Source organism: Cariama cristata, unplaced genomic scaffold (genome assembly GCF_000690535.1).
Source record: "Cariama cristata isolate BGI_N322 unplaced genomic scaffold, ASM69053v1 scaffold3946, whole genome shotgun sequence".
Lineage (NCBI taxonomy): Eukaryota > Metazoa > Chordata > Aves > Cariamiformes > Cariamidae > Cariama > Cariama cristata.
Window position 1 is genome coordinate 3,675 of NW_009623652.1, and position 19,600 is coordinate 23,274.

At 41.3% G+C, this 19,600-nt stretch overlaps 1 protein-coding gene across 2 annotated transcripts in view; it reads left to right on the forward strand.

The window, feature by feature from the left end:
* Positions 1-782: 782 nt before the first annotated feature.
* MIB2 (mindbomb E3 ubiquitin protein ligase 2) overlaps positions 783-19,600 on the forward strand; it is a 34,823-nt gene continuing 16,005 nt past the window's right edge. The window contains exons 1-7 of one of the 2 annotated variants that reach the window (XM_009702815.1): positions 783-1,137; positions 1,616-1,787; positions 11,183-11,289; positions 14,915-15,109; positions 16,413-16,555; positions 18,067-18,174; positions 19,399-19,503. In XM_009702815.1, the coding sequence (XP_009701117.1) occupies positions 891-1,137; positions 1,616-1,787; positions 11,183-11,289; positions 14,915-15,109; positions 16,413-16,555; positions 18,067-18,174; positions 19,399-19,503 (1,077 nt within the window). In that variant the 5' untranslated portion in view covers positions 783-890. The remainder of the gene's footprint in view (positions 1,138-1,615; positions 1,788-11,182; positions 11,290-14,914; positions 15,110-16,412; positions 16,556-18,066; positions 18,175-19,398; positions 19,504-19,600) is intronic. The other variant, XM_009702816.1, reaches the window with a different exon arrangement.

Sequence of the window (19,600 nt, forward strand, 5' to 3'; positions counted from 1 at the left end):
ATCCATATGGTATTCACCTCATTTATCAATTATCTTGGCAACAGTTGGAAAGGCTATCCCAAGCTTTTACTGATCCCAGCACAAAATCTGCAGTGGTTATTGCAGGTGAGCACTAACCCTTCCCTATTCCTGCCGTAGCTAACATTGATACATAGCAGGAAAAGATTGACATTTCTCTGACATTGTCACTTTTTAAAAACCTGCTATTAGTTTTGGAAAACAGACAAATGTTTCTTTCATATGCATCTTTAAACTTCCTGTATCCCAAAATCAAAACCAAAACTAACTTTCTGGGCAAGTGCAGCTCAACACTGCAGGATTATGTGGTAAGATGCACATGAAGAGTCTTCCTGAAAAACAGACTGGTATTGACTTTTTATTGCTAAAATTGTGCTGCTGGTGTTTTTCTGGTCATTTCTTTCAACTCTGTTTACTGTGCTTTTTTGTTTCTCTTGCCATTGTGTCTCTGGTAGCTGTTGCACACATTCCTGAATTTGAAATCAAAGGCTGGTACTGGAGTTTTGTAAAGACTTCTTGCCCAGTTCTCTTTCCTCACACCCAGCACTCTGTAATAAGTCTTTTGGATATTACACAGATGTTTGTGTGCCTTGGAAGTCGGGCTAGTTTGTGTATCCTTCCTATCTGTGCCAAAACTGTGAGGATCCCTTTTTTAAAGAAAATACAGATGTATCTATTCAGCAGGCCAGGCCTCTTCTGTAGCCAGGTCATTCTGGGGAAAATGTGATGTGTTGAGTGGCATCACTTAATTGTATGTTGTCTTATTAGGTGTGCTGACCATGCTGCTGCTGCTGGTGAATGTGTTGCTGATGATACTGCCTGTCTCCAAGACCCCTTACGTGGAAGAATTTTAGGGATTTCTGTGCAGATCAATGGACGTGGACCCCTATGCCAGCATGCAGGTTGGGATGCGGGTAGTTCGTGGAGTGGACTGGAAGTGGGGCAACCAGGACAGCGGTGAAGGGAACGTTGGGACTGTGGTTGAGATTGGTCGGACAGGCAGCCCAACCACCCCAGATAAGACTGTGGTTGTCCAGTGGGATCAAGGGAACAGAACCAATTATCGGACTGGATTCCAAGGGGCTTACGACCTCCTCCTGTATGATAACGCACAAATAGGTAAGTATAGCATGGACAAGAAGCACAAACACTAGTGCTGTAAACCCGTCTTCTTTAGCACATGCAACGCTCGCCTCACACGCTAGCTGGAATGTTAAGCCTTTTGCAACTGCCTGTGGACTGGTGCTGAGCAGCAGTGTACGCTCAGCCAATTCAAGGCAATGAAATTCATGTTTGCTTCTATGCAAAGGCTTTTCTTTCCTCTTTCATTTTTATCTGTGAGCCTTAACAGTTTTGCTGACTTAGGCATTCTGCTAGATTCTGGCATGACTTTTAGGATGAGAGTCCCTTAAGCCAGGAAATGGATACTTCATGTTACACATATCACTTCATATTATATTATTGCATCATATTCGATACATGCACAGTACATGATTTTTTTTCTTTAAAACATGCCAATGTAATTCTCAGAGCCTGGTCAGCCTGGCTTCTCTGGATTTTCTGTGGATCTTATTTACCTTTGCTTTTGTTCTCCTAGGTGTCCGTCACCCTAACATCATCTGTGACTGTTGCAAGAAGCATGGTATACGGGGAATGCGGTGGAAATGCAAAATGTGTTTTGACTATGACTTGTGCACACAGTGTTACATGAACAACAAGCATGATCTGTCTCACTCCTTTGAGCGCTACGAGACAGCACACTCACAACCGTAAGTGGTGCTATAGGGGAGGTCCGGTTAACCATGTTGAGATTTATAGGTCACTATTCTATAATAATGGTCTCCAAAATGGCGTGTTTATGCCCTGGGTGTGTGGAAGATGATCTATTGAGGTGCAGGAATAACATCATAGAACTTCACTAGTACGTGTCTGTATAATTTATAAAGAAATAAATGTGCCTGTATTGGGGAGTGCTCAAAATTTTTTTTTACTGATAGGGTTGCATCATCAAAAAAATTTGGGGGCCACTGTTCTATGGAATAGTGTAAGGATGGATTTGGCACTTTTATGGAGCTGCTTGAAAAAAAGACAGCAAACAGAAATCAGCAGAATTTTTCTGAAAAATTTAAATTCAGGTGAAAATTCAAAATGTTTGTCTGCTCTGGTTTTTCTTTTCCTCCTCCCCCAGTTAAATAATTTCTTAGACATGCTTTGCTACTTGGTGTTCTCGGATAACTCAGTGGTCACAGGGAGGCTGATGGAAATCTTGCACTCCCACATTGTCGATTTCTTCTCAGGGTCTATGCTATTCACTGAAGAGCAACACCTTCTCATTTACTCTATGCGCTGCATATTAGCATTATTGGAAGTGACTGATACACTGATGCCTGTGGAACAGTATCCAGAATTTTATGCTCGTTCATGATGTGGCAATACATGGAGGTCTGTTCTGTCCTGAGAAAGAACTGAAAAACAGTCTCAACAGTAGATTCATTTACATCTCCTAAAGCGGGCATGAAGATGAATCTTGTAATCCTCTTGCTTTTAGGAAAAGTTATAGGAAATCAGCTCTTGTCTCTGTCGTTAACTTTATCTTTTTTTCCCCCTGAAAACATGGCTGCATATTGCATCTGTCTGTGGAATGAAAAGTATAATTACTTTGCTAAAGACAATGGTGTCGGATTTGCAGCTGGTTTTCTTCCCATACAGAAGCTCTCTAGGAGCTGATTGCCATAGTTTTGCCAGTGTGGTTGAGCCAGAATTCTGAGTGCTAGCCAAGGGTTCGATGCTGTCCAAAGATGTCCCCTCTGAACTTTGAGGCTTGTGTTTATCCACCAGATCAGAATGTTTCTTGAGCTTGTGTTAATATGACAAGCCAGCTAGATCCTATTGTGAAATGAGCTTTGTGATTTCATATGTACATATAAAAATATATGTCTATTTTTATATATATGTATACTTTTTTCTCTATCTTTCTGTGAGTATTATAGTTGGCTCCAAGTAGTTACTCAAAGGTGCCTGCTTGTGTCTTTTATTTGAGCTGTAGGTACATTGTGCTGTTAAGGTACATAATCTTCCGCACATTTGAAGAAAAAAAAAAAGTAGGCAACAATTACTGTAAGAGGCTGCACTGTTGCAGAGGAGTCCAAATTTTCTGGCCTTTGCGTGGGTTCTCCATGGCACTGCACAGTGCTGCATTCTCTTGGGCAGTGGGCCAGCTCCATTGCCTTTCCTGACTCTCGTCAGGAACACCCCAGAATGCTGTCATTTATCAAAAGGCAGATTGCTATGCAATTTCTCCCCAAGACTTTTATCCTCTGCAGAACTTGTTTTCTTCTCTGAGGAATCTGAATGTTGAAAGATGTAAATAAAGCAGTTTTTCCTTTCAAGGCTTGTATCTGACCTGTGTCCAGGCTGCCTTTTGAATTAGGCAGTAGAGTGCTTGCTGTCGGTGTGAAATGAGAGCTTGGAAGACTGCCCGTTACCTTTCCAGACCTAGTACTGTCCTATGTGAGTTGTCTGACTTTCACGAAATGCTGCAGCAATGCTCTGGAATGTCACAGAAGCGCTGGAGGGCTCTTTGAAGGTAGATGTCCACAAGAGCAAAACTTGATGTCTGATGATGCTTGTCTCTTCGTGACTTTTTGGTTGGTTTGGTTTGTTTTTTTCCTAAACTCTTTTACTTTTTTTATGCGAGTGTGGTTCATTCAGTGGTTAGAGAAGAAATGATATAAATTAACTTTTTTTTGAGTTGATAAAAACAAGTCTAGATGTAGGCCAGAGTCTATGATACCAAGTCTTTTGTTAAAGTAGCAGTATTCTGATTTACATTACTATGTGGTAGCAGGAGCAATGATCTTCCTAATACCAACCAGCTAATAAAAAAAAAAGGGGGGGGTGTGACATCAGATTCACAGCATGAGCCTGTCAGATGTGGCAGTGATTTCTGGGAGCCTCTATAAAGGGTTAAGGAAAATGCAGCAGTAGTTGTAATTGGATAATATAACATCTTTCCTGCTGTTCCTACATGGCAGGTATTGAATGTAGCCATGCTGAGGGATGGAGAGAAATTAGAAATCCTCAGTGAAGAAGCTTCCAGTTGTGGAAAGCTGCAATTTTAAAGGTGACCAAAAGGTACATGTTGTGATTCTTAGAAGTTGCTAAGCTTTTGGAGGAAACAGGCTGTCAAAAATGCTTTTTGTTTCAGTCATTTGACTGAGTTGGATGGTAGAATGCTGTACTATAAGTGCAATGCATATGTGTTTTATGCAAGAGCTTTCATACAAGGAGGTGGCAAACTGAAACAATTTTACTCAGAAATGTCTTGCAGTGCAGGAGCAGGAAGAAGTAGGAACACCTTTGCTTTAATGCAAATGTAATACTGTGATTTGTTGGTCTAGTGTTCCATAGATTGCTCTGCATTAAGAGTCCAATGTTCTGATTAAAAAAACCAAACAGTAAGTGAAACGAAGGGCATGGAAGGAGATCACCTTTGAACAATGCCATAGAGAGGATTTCTTTGGAATAACCGAGGTCTGAGCTGTAACGATGCATTGCCTTAGGCAACGCAGCAGCATCATTTTCGAAGAACAAAAATTGCATACTTATGACTCACTGGGACTATTGCTTGGATCACTCATCTCAATTTTTTTGCTTGATAAAATAGAAGAGAAAACCTTTGGCAGTTCCCCAAGGACCAAAAAAAGGCTGTGTACTTGAAAAGGCATGGTAACTGCTGTGTGAATTTGGGTTTTCTTGAGATTTTGTTGCTACCCGCTGTTGTTTGAATGGCTGTGAAACACAGAATGAGTCTCCTTTAGAGATGAAGATTCTCTCACCTCCTTTCCCTGGCAGGGAATGAGTATCTTTTGGTTCTTTATAATGACCCTCAAGCACAGTAGCATGTTGTTTTCAGGAGGCAGGCAAAGTGCTGTGATGAGCCCACTGGAGTGTTAATTAGTCAGGAAGCTTTTAAGAGGAGTGGATGGAGAGACAGCCCACCAAATCTGACAGCATCCCATAATCTTGGTTTTGCATAATGGAGGGGCTACTTATATATCATGATTGTAGTCCTTGGCTTACCATCAGTGAGATCAAATGTAGAACCGTGGAACGCAGCTGTATTATGGAGCTGTCACATCAACTGTCTCTTTAACCAAAGATCAAGAGCTGGGAGTTTCCCTCCTTGGTCTCCATTCTTAGTCCATTGTGAGAGGTCATGGCCATGCATCCAAACTTGCGACTGCTACTGTTGCTGATCCTTTCACAGAGGAAGCTAAGGCCTCTAGTAGGAGAATTTTGGAGGTCGGGGTGGATGTCCTTGCACAGCAAATTGCTACCACCACCTGCACTGCTGTTGCCAGACCCAGCCCATGGCATCTGTGAAGCTAAACCTAGGCAAGGCCAACACATAACTGTTTGTAGCAGCTCACTAATCCTAGGATTTAGGAGGCCTTAAGCCCAGACAGACACTGCAGAGGGTTCCCAATCAGTTTTCTAAAGAGGCTTTGAAGACACCTTTCCTGGAAGGCTATTTCAGGTCTTAAATGACCTGAGTTTGAACCTCTGGTGGCAGGAAGTAATGATTTTCTTATATTTTGCCATTTGAAGTAATCTCTTCCTGACATCTGCCAATTGCTGGTATTTTTTATTAGTCTTGTTTGGTTTGAATTTTATGGCTGTTTTGGGAGAGGCTCTCATCCTTACTTTGAAAGGAAGGACAGCTCAGTTTCACTGAAGACCTTTTTTTGCAATCGTGTATGCATTTGCTGAATGCATGCTTAGTAACTGGAAGATAAATCGGTGTCTGTAAGCAGGATAGCAAAGCAAAACCCATCAGGTTTATGTTAGGGCTACTGGAATAGTCAAGCACACTCCGGTGAGTTCTGCAAATAATCAAGTCTGAGATGATCTTCCTCATACAAAATATTAGCAGTATTATATTCAAGTGCAAAAGCAGCAATAGCATTTTACATGCATCACCTTCTCAGGAATGCAGAATTTCAGTGGAGGATCTGGTGCATTTTACTCAGGCTATTTTCTAGACTTCACTCATCAATAAATCACAACCTTAACAACTTCTCAAAAGTCCTGTTTTTTTTCTGGAGAATGATGGAGATGGAGGAGCTTGCAAGCTACACGGAAATATTTTGCGCAATCAAGTATAAGAAATACAAATATTTTCTCACATTGTGTTTTATACTGTAGTCAAAACAGAATTTGCTTTTATTTTCAACCATAATTCCTAAACCAGCCCTGTCTAGTCTGGTTACCAGTTGGATTTCTAAATCAGATACGTTACAAGAACAAGTGGATGCTATCATTTAGGTATGCATGTGCAATGCAGACCCATTCAAGGCAGCTTTAATAATCCAGCCTTCCATCTGTGACTGCTTATACTATAAGCTTGAGCTAATATAGCAGCTGACTGACAACTGTTGAGTGTTTGATTACTAGGCAATAAAGGGGATGCAGCTTTATTTACTGTAGTAACCTCTTCAACACGTGTTATTTGTGGAATATCGGTTGAAGTTGCTAGACTAAGAAATTTTAGTGAGTAACATTTTTAATCAAATCTGACTCTTATGATGATGTGTTTGTTTCCTAACTTTTTAAAAAATGCTCATTAAGTATTAATGTGTTTATTAATGTGAATTTATTTATTAATTTTATTAATGAATAATTTTACTTGTTAACAAACTCACCATGATTTACTGGATAAACTACCTAACTGTGCCTCCTTAAAACAACATGTCCATTGCAGAACACTAGGGCATATCCCCCCGCTAGGGCTTCCCTTAGTTAGTTTGAAATATTCTGTTTCATTTGTGGAATAGGGATTTAATTTCAGTGACGTGTTTTATCTTTATCTTTTCTGGAATTACATGATTGGAACTGTAAGCAGGCGAAATCTTCATTAAAACATCCTTAGCCTGTGTTTTGAACTAATGGTCATGTTTGAAGGATGATAACAAGACATTTTACTTTGTATGCTCACCAGCGCTTCTGTGTCATTCTCAGTACAATATTCTGCCATTAAAGGCTGCGTATAGACGTATCTGAGACCATAGTTGAGAAAACCTTCTGTCTGCAGTACAGTGTTGAGTCTTGGGTGTGCACACACGCGTTTTAGTTCACATTTAGTCGCTTTGGTCTGAAACCTTGCCTGCTGTGGCTTTCCAAAACTGAGTCTGATATGAGTAAACTTCGGAGGTTTGCAAAAAAGCAAGCATTTAGCCCAACTCAGACCTTGCGGTCTGAGTTATAAACATACAGCTGGTTTTGTGAAGAACTGTGCCTTGGCAAGGAAGGATAGGATTGACAATGGAAATTCTTCGTAAAGACAGTTCCTGAAATAGGATTCTGTGATCCTGATCCCTCACTAGCGTCCTTGTCTTAGTCAGGTTCATGCTTGAGCAATCAGCATCCGCCTGCCATCTGTCAGAATTTCTTTCCTTCATCCTTTGCTGGAAGTGCTTCAGTAAAAGCTTTGCTAGGGAAGATTAGAGAATCTAGAATTTCTTGTATCATTGAGGTCAGTTTTACCTGTAGTTTCTTTAAGATCTTTGTGTTGGCTTTTCTTGAGGTAGCCTGTGTAGATCTTTATACATCCTAGAAGGAGTGTGGGTTTGTACTCACCATGAGCTGAAATTCTAGTTTGTGACTGTGCTTTTCGGAAGAGATTTAGCACAGTATTTATGGCCTGCTGCCTTGCAGAGTGACCATCCCTTCTACTTTCCAGTTCTGTGCATTGTGCTTGTTTCTTCAGATAAGAATTTTCTACAGCAGAGAAGTCTCCATCTTGCAAAATATGTTAGCAGTGCCTGATATGAAGGGGCTCAGACTTCTGCAGGGCCTCAGACTGCAAGTTAAAAGCAATCTCTGTTTAAAATTCTCCAAGTTAGTTGGTTTGGGTCTCAAATCTCTTATCTGTAAAGCATAGATGATGCTATTTTTCTAGCTGTCTGGAGCATAGCTCTCAGTGATGTGAAAGGCTATGTAAGCACCTCAGTGAAATCTGAGCACAGGCAGAATATCCATGGGGGGTGGTTCCCAGCATGCTGAAAAGAGACATAGCTTTGTTCTGTGCCCTACATGCTCCCAAGTGTTTTCTGGACTCTATAGTAATTTAATATCGTTGGAATTTGTAGGCCAGAAGTGGCTTCAGGCTTTGGCTGTCGTAATTAAAATTGTTATTAAAGGCAATATTGCAGTGATTAAATTTATCCCTAGGGTATTTTTGCAACACACTAATAACTTTGGTTGTTATCCAGTATTTGGAGCAAAACATGTGGAATTAGATTAAAACCTAAGACACATTGGCTCAGGACAACTGGTTCTTGCATCATTCTTTGGTGTTGCTGGTCAGCAGTGTGGTCCCAGACAAGGTCAGAATTTTTTGTGAGGCCAGGGAAAGAAGGCAATTATGGTGGGTTGCCTCCAGCTATTAAGTAGAATGGGAGATGGAGTTTCTTACACTTCTTTAAGGAAGCTCAGCTTTCTGAAGTGGTCAGGTTTGTTTTCCTGGTCTCTAGCCACAAATTTCACTGAAAGTGCCAGGTTAGTGTGAGAACTGTTGTGTTGGGCAATGCCTGCTGTTATATGATTATAGAAAAAGGGAAATTTTGCTAGGAATATAATGAATGGTAGTTATTTTGCTGTTCAAGCATCTTGCTTAAGCTTAGCTCAGTGCTTTATTTTACGATCACTGAGAATCTTTGCATTGAAACTCCTCCCTTGTGAGAGTAGGGTTTGGAGAAGTATATTTTTATCGCTTTGTCTCAGGGCTTGACTAAGACATCTTTGATAAATTGTTAGAAAAGCATTTCAGCAAAATACAGTGAAAATAGCATGTTGTAGTTAAGCTGTTTCAGATGTAGCACACAAATCCACGCTGGTTTTTGAAGCTAGTCTATAGTGCATGACACAATGCAATAAAATGAATGCTGATCAGTGTTTCTTTTTAGCCGAGCTTTTTCCCAGCCCTCATTCATTATCTTCTCTTTCATAACAACTGCCAGCCTTGGTGGTGTTTAAAACAAAATCTCAACCATTGCAAAAATGGTCTTTGTCTTCCTCCTGTTGAGCTACTATCTGGATAATGAACATTTAACAAGTATAAGAACAAGTGTAAATAATCTCTCCTTCTTTTTAAACACATTAGCACAGGTGGGAGATCTGTTAACAAGTTAAGAAAGGTAAAAGACTTAGGCTTTTGGTGGCTAAGTAAACAGTAAGTTCAAGCATAAGCTTTTTATCCTTCTGAGTCTCCACCTTCTCTCTCTCGGTATTAGATGGAAAATAAATACAGCATTCTGAGGTCAGCCCTACCCCTAGTAGGCTTGCCCTCCCCTTGCCCTGTGGAACAGTGGCTGAACTTGGTTTTGCTCTGTCTGGTCTGGGAGTTGCCAAGAGTCTGGCTGGAGGAGGTGCACAATTACGGGTATGGATTGTGGCACCTTTGCAGTCACCTAGAAAAGTGGATTGTACCCTGGGCGAGCAACACAAACAGGTCTGTAAGGACTTTGGTGGCTTGGTATCTCATGAGAAAGCTTTCTGCTAGGGAACAGAGACTAGGAACAGCACGCACAAAACCAGCAGAGAAGCTGCTGTAACATTATGGGAATTGGAAGCTGCTTTAACAGGACATCAGACCCCCTGTTTACTATCACGTAGGTATTTTTTTTTTCTTTTTTTCTTAAGATGGATCGATGTATATGCCTGTGATGCGGATTACAGGGCATATAGAAAGCTCTGTGTTATCCTGGAACGGTCTAGCTGCAACACTGCTGGTCTAATCTGGTCTGCTTTTCAGCAAGTGAACGAGGCTGTGCAGCCTGCAGCTTAGGTTATGAAATGTGCTGAACTCCTTATGACTGAGCTAGGAGACTGCCTGAGCCATTAATGCTTTCATGCAGTGTCCAGCCCAGTAATGTCCATAAGCATTGCCTTAAACTTCAGGATGGGATGCAAGGGCAGCTGAAAATCAGTTTTACTCTCCCTCTGAAGTGATGTCAGACTTTCTGGAGAAGTTACTATCTTTCTTCTTCTCTCTTTTTTTCCCTCCCCTCTCAGAGGCTCTATTTTAAAGATATGTTTTAATTGTGTGAGACAGATTAGTTGACTTGGGTGTTCTTCTTTGGGAAGCATGTGGATTATAGGTGGCAGAGCTGGCAATGAAAACTAGCATGCCTTCCCGCTATGATGTTTAGGATTGCTTCATGATACTTGTAGCAGGGGCTTCCCCTGCTCTGTGAGGGCAGTGGGGTGAAGTTGCTAAATCCAGATATTGATGACTTTGGTTTGCAGATGTTGTACCTTATGCTGTAGAATGCTGGTAAATAGTTATGTTAAAAAGTATTAATTTGCATTCATTCACAGTAATTGTGTTTGGCCCTCGGTGAGCTGCCTTGCCCTAATATAATTTGTGGTTTGTACATCTCATAGAGCATGTGGGGATTTTTTCCTTCTTTGGAGCTACTAGATTTTATTTTTGCCCTGCGCAACCCCCTCAAGGCTCTTGAAGTTCGGAAAGAAGGATGATCTTTTTTTCATTCATGGCTAAGCACGCTGTGTACGAGTGAGTGAATGTAATCGTTTTGAATCTTTGTGTTTATATATGTTCAACTTCCTGAGTCAGCAAGATGACATTCCGGTGTCTAACAACACGAGAGACCCCACTACAGTCCTGGTGCTCGTGTGTAGATATGTGTTTGTCTCCAGAGACTGTCACTGAAATGTGCCCATTGCTCATGCTCACGTAGCAGCCTCTGTTCCCAATTATCTGCATCTCGCAGTTCAGAGAAACGCTCAACTTTTTTTAAAGCTCACCGTGGATCTCACAATTTTTGGTAATGTTTGAAGATAAACCTGGATCTTCTTTAGCCCAGTGTATTATTCACTAGTTGTCTTTCTGCCATCAGCGGAACAGTGCCTAAGTATTCTGAGCTTCTTGAGGAGACTGGCTTTTAGGATCAAAGACCTTCTTCAGCTGTTTTATTGTTTTCTCTCACTTCTACATGCTTTTCAGAACTCAAGCCGTGTTTTTCTGTACGTAGGTGTGGTACATTTGGTCCTCATATGACAGACCTTGGTTGGAACATCGCTTTATAAAGTGTAAATAGTAAGAATAAATTAATTTGTTTTCTCTTACTTGTTTTTCCAGAGTCCTAGTGAGTCCTCGACAGAATTTGACTCGCATCACATTAAAAGGGACTTTCCAAGGGGCTAAAGTAGTCCGTGGCCCCGACTGGGAGTGGGGTAACCAGGACGGTAAGCTTCCTTTGACATGTCCTGTAAAACACCATTCCAATTTCTTTTTTGTTTTTGCCAAATTGCTAGTTGAAAATGCATGTATTGAGCAGTAGCTTCTAGGGGAGCTGTTCAGATGATGCAGGTTGCTGTTCTTTAGAATATTAAATATTATTTGTTTTCTTGTATTTGTTTAAAAACATGTGTGACATAAACTATATGCATTCATTCAGGGTGTGGGAGGGGAGCTTTGCTGCTCCTGTTTCATAGATGTAAAAACTCATGGAAACCATCCTGGAAGATCTTGTATAGGACTATAAATGTATACTATATTACAAGAAAATAAAGACCCATCTTTTCTTGAAAAGGCTTCCATTCACAGTGGGAATAAGGTTTGCCTGACTTTGTATATGGTATTCCTTTTTCCTTTGGGGTTCTTTGGAATATCCTTATTTGGACACTTTTAAGAACAGTGAAGAGAAATGATCTATAAGGAGTATTTCACATAGAGCATTAATGGAGAACTGTTTGCTGTGGTTGCTGAAGAATGGTTTCTGCTTTTTGTATGAATTGTAACTTCAGGCTGAAAATGCAAAGGGACAAAAATGCCTTTTCTAGAGCTACTCCTGGGCTGTAATGACTGTGTCTAATTCACTGATACCAATTCCTGTGTAACACTAGAGGAAACTTTACTGTCTGTTTCTATTCCAGAGCCTTGTACACACTGTAATGTTTACAGCTTCTTTTCTCCCTTAATTAAGTTATAAGTCCAAAGGTTTTCAGTGTTGACTGCACCATTTATTGCAGCTCTGGGTTCAGTGCAGGACATGGATACTTGCAGGGTCTGAGGGCAAAAGAAGCTTATGCTCAGTACAGCTTATCCATCCTTTTGAGATCAGATCAACATTTACATGTCTGAGACCTGTGTTGCTTACGATGATTGTGACCTGAAAGCAGTTATATGTGCAAGACAAGTGAGAAGAAACGTTAGGCCAGCCAGACCATTAGCTGGTCTCTAATGAGTACTGCCTTGTCTTTGATAGAGCTTCTCCGATCCACAGCCGTTTGCTTTTCTGAACTTAGCTTCCTGCTAGCACTAACACATTAACTTTATTTCCGTTTAAGGAGGTAACATGTAAGTAGTGGTAACAAATAACCTTGCAAACTCTGTAATAGGGTCCTGGTAAGTTTATGTATTGATCATATCGTCTTGTGTGTCCGGTAAGGGCAATAAGAGCTAGTTGAGAAATCTGATCGAATGGTCTTGCTTTTATTAGCCTGTGTCTTTTTAGTATTCCTACTGCCTGAAGACCTTTGCAGAAATTAGCATTGACTGCAAAATTTGCCAGTTGACCAAACTTTTTTCTCTGCTGTGGTCAGGGTAGGACCTGACAGGTCTTCAGTCACTTCAGCCTTTTCATTTAAGTTTGATTTGATTGAATACACGTTTTTCCTTACTACCGTTTCTCAAAGTCCAAACACTGTGGAAGTGGAAGCTAGTGCCCTCTTCAGAGAAAAGCATCTGAACAGGGCGAGGGGGGAGATTACTTTTTGTTGTTGTTATTCAATCTGAATCCGTGCTGCAGAAGACAAACGTTAAATTCTTTTGTCACTGGTGCTGAGCGAATCCATGCTGCAGAAGACAGACGTTAAATTCTTTTGTCACTGGTGCTGAGTTTCTGTTGGCATTAATTCGAGGCCAGTGATACCTACCGGGTTTCTTACAGACTGAAAGAGCAAGGAGAGGATGGCAGTCGGCTACATCCAGTCCACGTTAATAGTGTAGTCAAAGGAACACAGTGTTGATACAAGATCACCATATTCTCGTACTTGAACATTGATACCGTCCAGAGGCTCTCCCTTCCCATGGTCAGTAACTGCATATTGGATGTAGCCTCCTTTTCTAAGAGCTGTCACCTTGATTAATTTTGGACTGGACAGTTGTTTATGGTTATCTGCAGAAAGGAAGATGAAAATTACTGTTAGGTACCCTGTTGCTAGGATCTGGGTTCTAACCTGGAAGGCTTTTTTTAGGCATAGCTGTAAAGGTTATATCACGGAAATGCTTTTGGTAACTTAAATTATGTTTTCCTAGATAATACTCATGTGGGTAGATATCTGGAGTGCTCATCTGGTAACTGGCTGCAGTGTGACTTGTGTACAGAACTGGGATCCACTGCCATTTCCAGAGAGAGATTTTTAAGGCAGATAGGATTTAAAAAATATTTTTCTTCCAGTAAAATTCAAGAGATATTGGGACTTTCTGATTCTCAGACCAGCCCTCTAAAGATGTGTCCTTGTCATTGATAGAATTGACGATAAAGCCCACTAGTTTCTCTGTATTATGCTTTTTAGGTAGATATGAGGTTAGATGAGGAAGTTTAACTCTTTTAAGCTGTTAAATTCCAAGACTTTGCAGGCAATTAGAAGCTCACTGTCCACTCAGTGAGACAGACAGGTGTTGCTGTCCCCATTTGGGAAAGCACTAGACCAGTGCTGGGACTTGCCCAAGTTCACACAGTGACTTGGGAGCAGAGGTAGGGTAGGGAGTTTGCAAATTCTGACTACCTGTCAGAGTATGTCCCATGTGCCCAGCCGGATTTACCTTCTCAGAAATATAACCTTCGGTTCTGGATTGTTTCAATAGTACTCCTCCTTGCTTGGACAGGTGAAGAGATGTACCAGAACAGACTTTATTTGATGTTCCTTCACCTGGTTGGTGTTGCGGAGAGATTGAAGATCTTAGGTGGATTTTACAATGCTGCTGTGTTTTTATCTTGCCACAGCGTGGTGCAGCGACACTATGCGTTTCCTAGCTGGGCAGTGCTCTGTACACCAGGAGGAATGACTACTTCTACACAGAATTCAGCTTTTCCATATTTGTATTCCAAAGTAAATGGCTGGCTGGCTTTCAGTGAGTTTAATGTAGAAATTGTCTCCTAGTTGGTCAAACTAAGTTGTCTCATAGTTTAATTTCCCAAATTAAAAAGGTGTGCCTTCTGTAGATCAAGGTGGATCATGCAAACTGTGAGGAAGTTGTACGAGCTGCTCAAAAAATTTTTTTTCTTTTTTTTGGGTGTGATTTCTTTTTTTCATGTGTATGAAGAGTGCTTGACTGGAGGGCAGCTGTGAGGAAGTTGTATGAGCTGCTGAATTTTTTTTTTCTTTTTTTTTGGTGTGATTTCTTTCTTGTGTATGAAGAGTGCTTGACTGGAGGGCATTGCTTCAGGCAGCAGTATGCTCTCAGTGAGGCAGATCTGTGTGCTTCTGTTCAACACGTAAAGCTGGGCTGTGATAGAGCCCAACAGAAATCCTTCCTGGTGGCAACCTCTCTGTCAGCTTTTATCTGTCCCAGCTATTGACTTTTGGCTCTGTGCCTACTCTCTGGTGAATAGTTGGAGAACTGACTAATTTTTTCCTTGTTCTTTACTTAGTTAAGATTAAAATGTCATTAAATTATATCTCAGTAAACATCCCAGTGTCAGGTGAGTTTCTATATATTGGTCTTCATGAAAATGCAAGCTGGACACTTTTTTTTCCCCTGTTTTTCCATCAGGTGGTGAAGGTAAAACTATCAGGTGAGTTTCTATATATTGGTCTCCATGAAAATGCAAGCTGGACACTTTTTTTCCCGTTTTTCCATCAGGTGGTGAAGGTAAAACTGGACGTGTGGTTGATATTCGTGGCTGGGATGTAGAGACTGGACGCAGTGTGGCCAGCGTCACGTGGTCTGATGGTACCACGAATGTCTACAGAGTTGGACACAAGGGAAAAGTGGACCTGAAATGTACTGTGGAGGCATCTGGTGGCTTTTACTACAAAGAGCATCTCCCAAAATTAGGTGCGTAAAGACAAGTCTTCTGTTGAGAAAATGTGATTCATGCTGCCTTTTTATGAGACTAAAGCCATTTTGTGTGGAAGACAGAAAATCAGCAGGTGGTTTTATAAAGTTCTCACATAATGTGTACCATTTAAAAAAAGTGATCTGTGTGTAAACATACTGCTTTATTTCAGAGTAGTTAGTAAAGTAATTCGGCCTTTCAGTGTTAAGATTGTGTAAGACTATCAGATGCCCACAGCTGTATCCCAAGGAGGGATCCTCTGTCAAGGCAACTTCTTGCTACTGCAAATGCATGAAACTCCCTTGGGAGTGCCTGCATCCGTCAGCAGAGAAGTCAACCCGGTGTCAGTTTTGTTAATGCGAAGTTTTTCATTCTTCAGGCAAGCAGTGGTCCAACTGGCATTCACTGTGCTTTTAGAGAGCAAATATTATTTTTCTCGTGGACCAAAAAGTGTGTTGAAGGGGAATGTGACAAAAGAGAGATTTCTGAGAATGGAGCTGCAGAATACTTGCACAGCAGGGAGATTAGAAAAAGTAATGGAAAAAGGTGATGTCTATATTGGCAACTTGTTGTGATTCACCTTTCCTCTTAACTCTAATGAAGCCAAGGAAACTCCTTCTATTTTTAGACTTGCAGCATTTTTTACTAAGGTGTAATTTAGTTGTTTTGGTTTTTTTTAGTGAGGTCCAGGGGCCATCTTTTGCTTTGCTGAAGGAAAACATAGTGATCTGTTCTTGAGTTTGCAGCGGCAGAATCGGGTCTTTTTCATTCTTTTCTCTCCCTGAGCAGCTTGGCAAGAGCATGAGGGAAGGGAAGGGTTGGATATGGGGAGTTATTTCCAGGGGTACAGCCTCTCGCTACACAGGAGGGCTAGGAGGGTAAAGCACTCCACAAAGCAAGCTATGTGGCTGCCTGTGGAAGAGAACTTATTTTGAGTACTGTGTGGGTGTGTCTGCTGAACAACAGTTGTGGGTGACTGAATTGCTAAGAACAGCTACTGATGTCTGACATGACATGAGAGGCATTGTTCAAAGGCATTCCCCTCTCTGGGAAGGAACGAAATCGTGCCCGTTAGGACTACCTCCTATCAACGTCCAGTTAGAGCTAAATCTGCTTGATCTCTCTACGTAGTGCTACCCCGTAGAGTGTGTAGGGCATAGCCCACGATAGAAAAAGGGGTTTACATCATTCTGCCCCAATTAAGCCTGTGTTAATTTGGAACCCTTGTTAGGAAGCCAGATGAGACACCAAGCGTGTTATTGCATCCTGCATGTATGTGGGTGGTGTCATTCTTCTCTTCAGGAAAACCAGCTGAACTGCAGAGGAAAGAAAGCACGGATAGACATCCGTTCCAGCATGGGGACAAAGTGAAATGCCTGCTGGACATTGACATCTTGCGGGAGATGCAGGAGGGCCATGGTGGCTGGAATCCTAAAATGGCTGAGGTATGCTTCTGCTTGCTGCTATTCTCTTGGTAATCTATCAGTCGCTGTCTCAGACTACATAAGTAGGCCCTGGCTAGGAAGTCACCAGAACATCTTTGTGTAACGTGTTACCTTCTACATTTATGTTGTGTTGACTGAATCACAAATACAAATTCTTTAGCGATACGTCACTGGAGTCAGATTTATTTTTAGGCTCAGATAAATCTGTATTGTATGAGAATTGCCTTGTGGAGCCCTGCATAACTTCTAAGAGTCTACAATGGGTCAAAAGAGTTGCTCAAAAGTCTTGGAAGCCAGGGCAAAATACTAGTGGCTGGTTGTTTTCTTTTTAAATGAGCCCTGGATCTTTTCCTTGGAGTTCTAGATCCATTCCCTGTTTGACTTCTTTTGTACTGTGCATTCCTACTAATGAAAGTTATGTGTTTTGTCAACAGTGGGCTCTATCTCTGGCCAGGGCTAAAATTTGTTGGCCCATATGATATTCTTGGAGCTTAGCCTGTTGACTTGTCTTTAGTTTGAAGAGCTATCAGTCTGTTGTCACCTGTTGTCTAAAAAACCTCAGATAGAAGAGAAAGTAAAGATAGAAATGACACCTGTTACTGGTATATGAAGCAGTGGTATAAAATTATAAAGATACATTATGTATGTATCCTAGCCCAACCTGCCGTGTAGGTGAGCGGTCTTTTTGAAATCACACTTTGAAATGTCAAGACAAACTATGTCATTTTGGCTTCAATGTGGAAATCTGTTGACTGAGCATCGGTCTCTTTTTTTCAGCCTGGCAGGAAGGGACTGTCTTCTGGTATGAACTTTAAGGCAGCTGTCAGTGGAGCCGTGGATTTTTTATTCCAGCTAAGGCCTTCATCCCCAAAGTTATAGTTTTTGAATGTGGCTGTGTAGCTAACAGTCCGCTAGGTTGTTAAACCTCTGCATTTCTGAATTCCTGTTGTTGGTGAATGCAGGTGTAGAGAGGGATACTAAACAGAGAAACAATAACTTCCTGTCATCTCAGATATTGGTACTTTCTGTCTCCTTCAAAACTATCAGCTGCTCGGGACCTGCCAGAATCAACAGATACAGAATACTGCACTACACAACTATACTTTGTTTTCTGTAGTCTCCTCTACCGTGCCCCCCCTTTTTTTTTTCTCTCAGAGCGTGCCTTGCTGGTATTATACTGCAGAACAATGTTGTAATCTCTGCCCACCTTTGCTATTTGGAAAGAGGAGGACAATTTGTGCTGCATTTTCAAGGATTTTCACACTTTATATTCCTATCACCCTCCTCCCTCAGAGCGCTGCTACTTTACAGGAGCTTCTTAAGCAGCCTTTCCCTTCTTTTGCAGAAAAACAATGACTGCATCTCTTTTAAAGCAGGTTTAGTCTGTGAATTGGAAACGGTGGATAATTTAGCCATTTATGCCTTGGATGCTTGTTTTCCCCACTATTAAGCAATGTGATTTATTTAGGGGATTTCCCCTACTTTGTTTTTCCCCTCCCCCCCATCAAAAGTTCATTGGCCAGACAGGGACTGTGCACAGAATCACGGACAGAGGGGACGTGAGGGTCCAGTTCAACAGTGAAACCCGCTGGACTTTCCATCCTGGAGCTCTGACTAAGGTAGGTGCCAATAGGTGAGCTTGGCCAGAACTAGAAATGCTGCAGGGAATAGCTGTCAGTTTAACCTGCTGTGTTAGGACAGAATGTGTCTCAAGGAACTGCTGAAGAAATATACTGCTATTTTAAAAGCAGTAGTTCTGGGCAGGATTTCCTGCTAGTCATTAGAGCTAAGACAGATGATTGTAGACAGTAGGAGCTGGGCTACTAGACTGTACAGTTTTATGAACATTTGCATTTCAAATGTTGTAAGCTCTTAAGGTAAATTTCTTAATTTCAGCTTCTTTGATTAAGCGTGATTAACAGTAGACCTACAGTAGCTCATCCTTCTGCAGCTACCTTTCATCCGTGACGAACCCTCTTCCACATAATTTGATTTTGTTTTCTTCCTTTTTCTTGTGTCTTCATGTTATTCTCCTTTTTGCATCCTTCTTTGTCTTGGCTTCTCTCTGATTCTTCTGGATGACCTGAGTCTTTAACCCAGCTCTTCTAATTTTGTGTCTGCATTCCTAAAGCTCGTAGCTCTGGCCTTCCCCAGAGGGATGAGGTCTTGAAGTGTGGATGATTAGAAGCAGGGCTAATAGGTATAGAAGGAGCTGCTGGAAGACCACAAAATTCTGAAAGACCTGAACAAGGTCACAATGCTAAAACCTCCGATACCAGTGGAAAATGCGGTGTCAGGACTGTTTTGTGCAGAATTAGTCTGCTTTGAAAAGTGTGTTTTGACAGTGCTCCCTTCTTAGCTCAGTGAGCACAGGGAGCATCTGGCAAATTATCAGTACAGATAAACTCTGGTTTCCCTTTTCTGTTTTAAATAACAAACAGATTTAACTTCCTTATTAAAGTGAATTAAAATCTCCAGTGCCAAGTCAGGTATTGTGAGGAGATGGACTAAGGAAAGTTCCATATGTACTTTATACTGGTATTTGGTTTAAAGAAGAAAGAAAAGAAAAGTGTTCTGTCCCAAATTATTTCCCTACTTAAATGTGCACTTGGCTTAAAACAGAAATACTCCAGCCTTTGGACTGTGTTTGTTTTGCAGTGCAGTGATTACAGATTTCTTGGTAGTTGCACTTAAGTTTTGTAATGCCTTGTTTTTTGAGTCAATGGACTTACTGTTTGGTTGGGTTTTCTGAGGGTGAGGAGGGAGGGTGGAGGGGTTGATAGCTATTGTGTTTTTTTTCTGGCTTCATCCCCCAAAAGCTTATGACTTTCTTTTTCTTGTAGCTCAACACCTTTTGGGTTGGTGATGTTGTCCGAGTGATAGATGATGTGGAAACAGTGAAGCGATTCCAACCTGGTCATGGGGAGTGGACAGATGAAATGGCACCTGTGAGTGCGCGCCAGTTCCAGGACAGTCCAGTAATTTCCTCAGTTTTGCCAAGCAATTAGTAATAGTGACTGGGCTTGCATTGCCCTCCAGTATTCC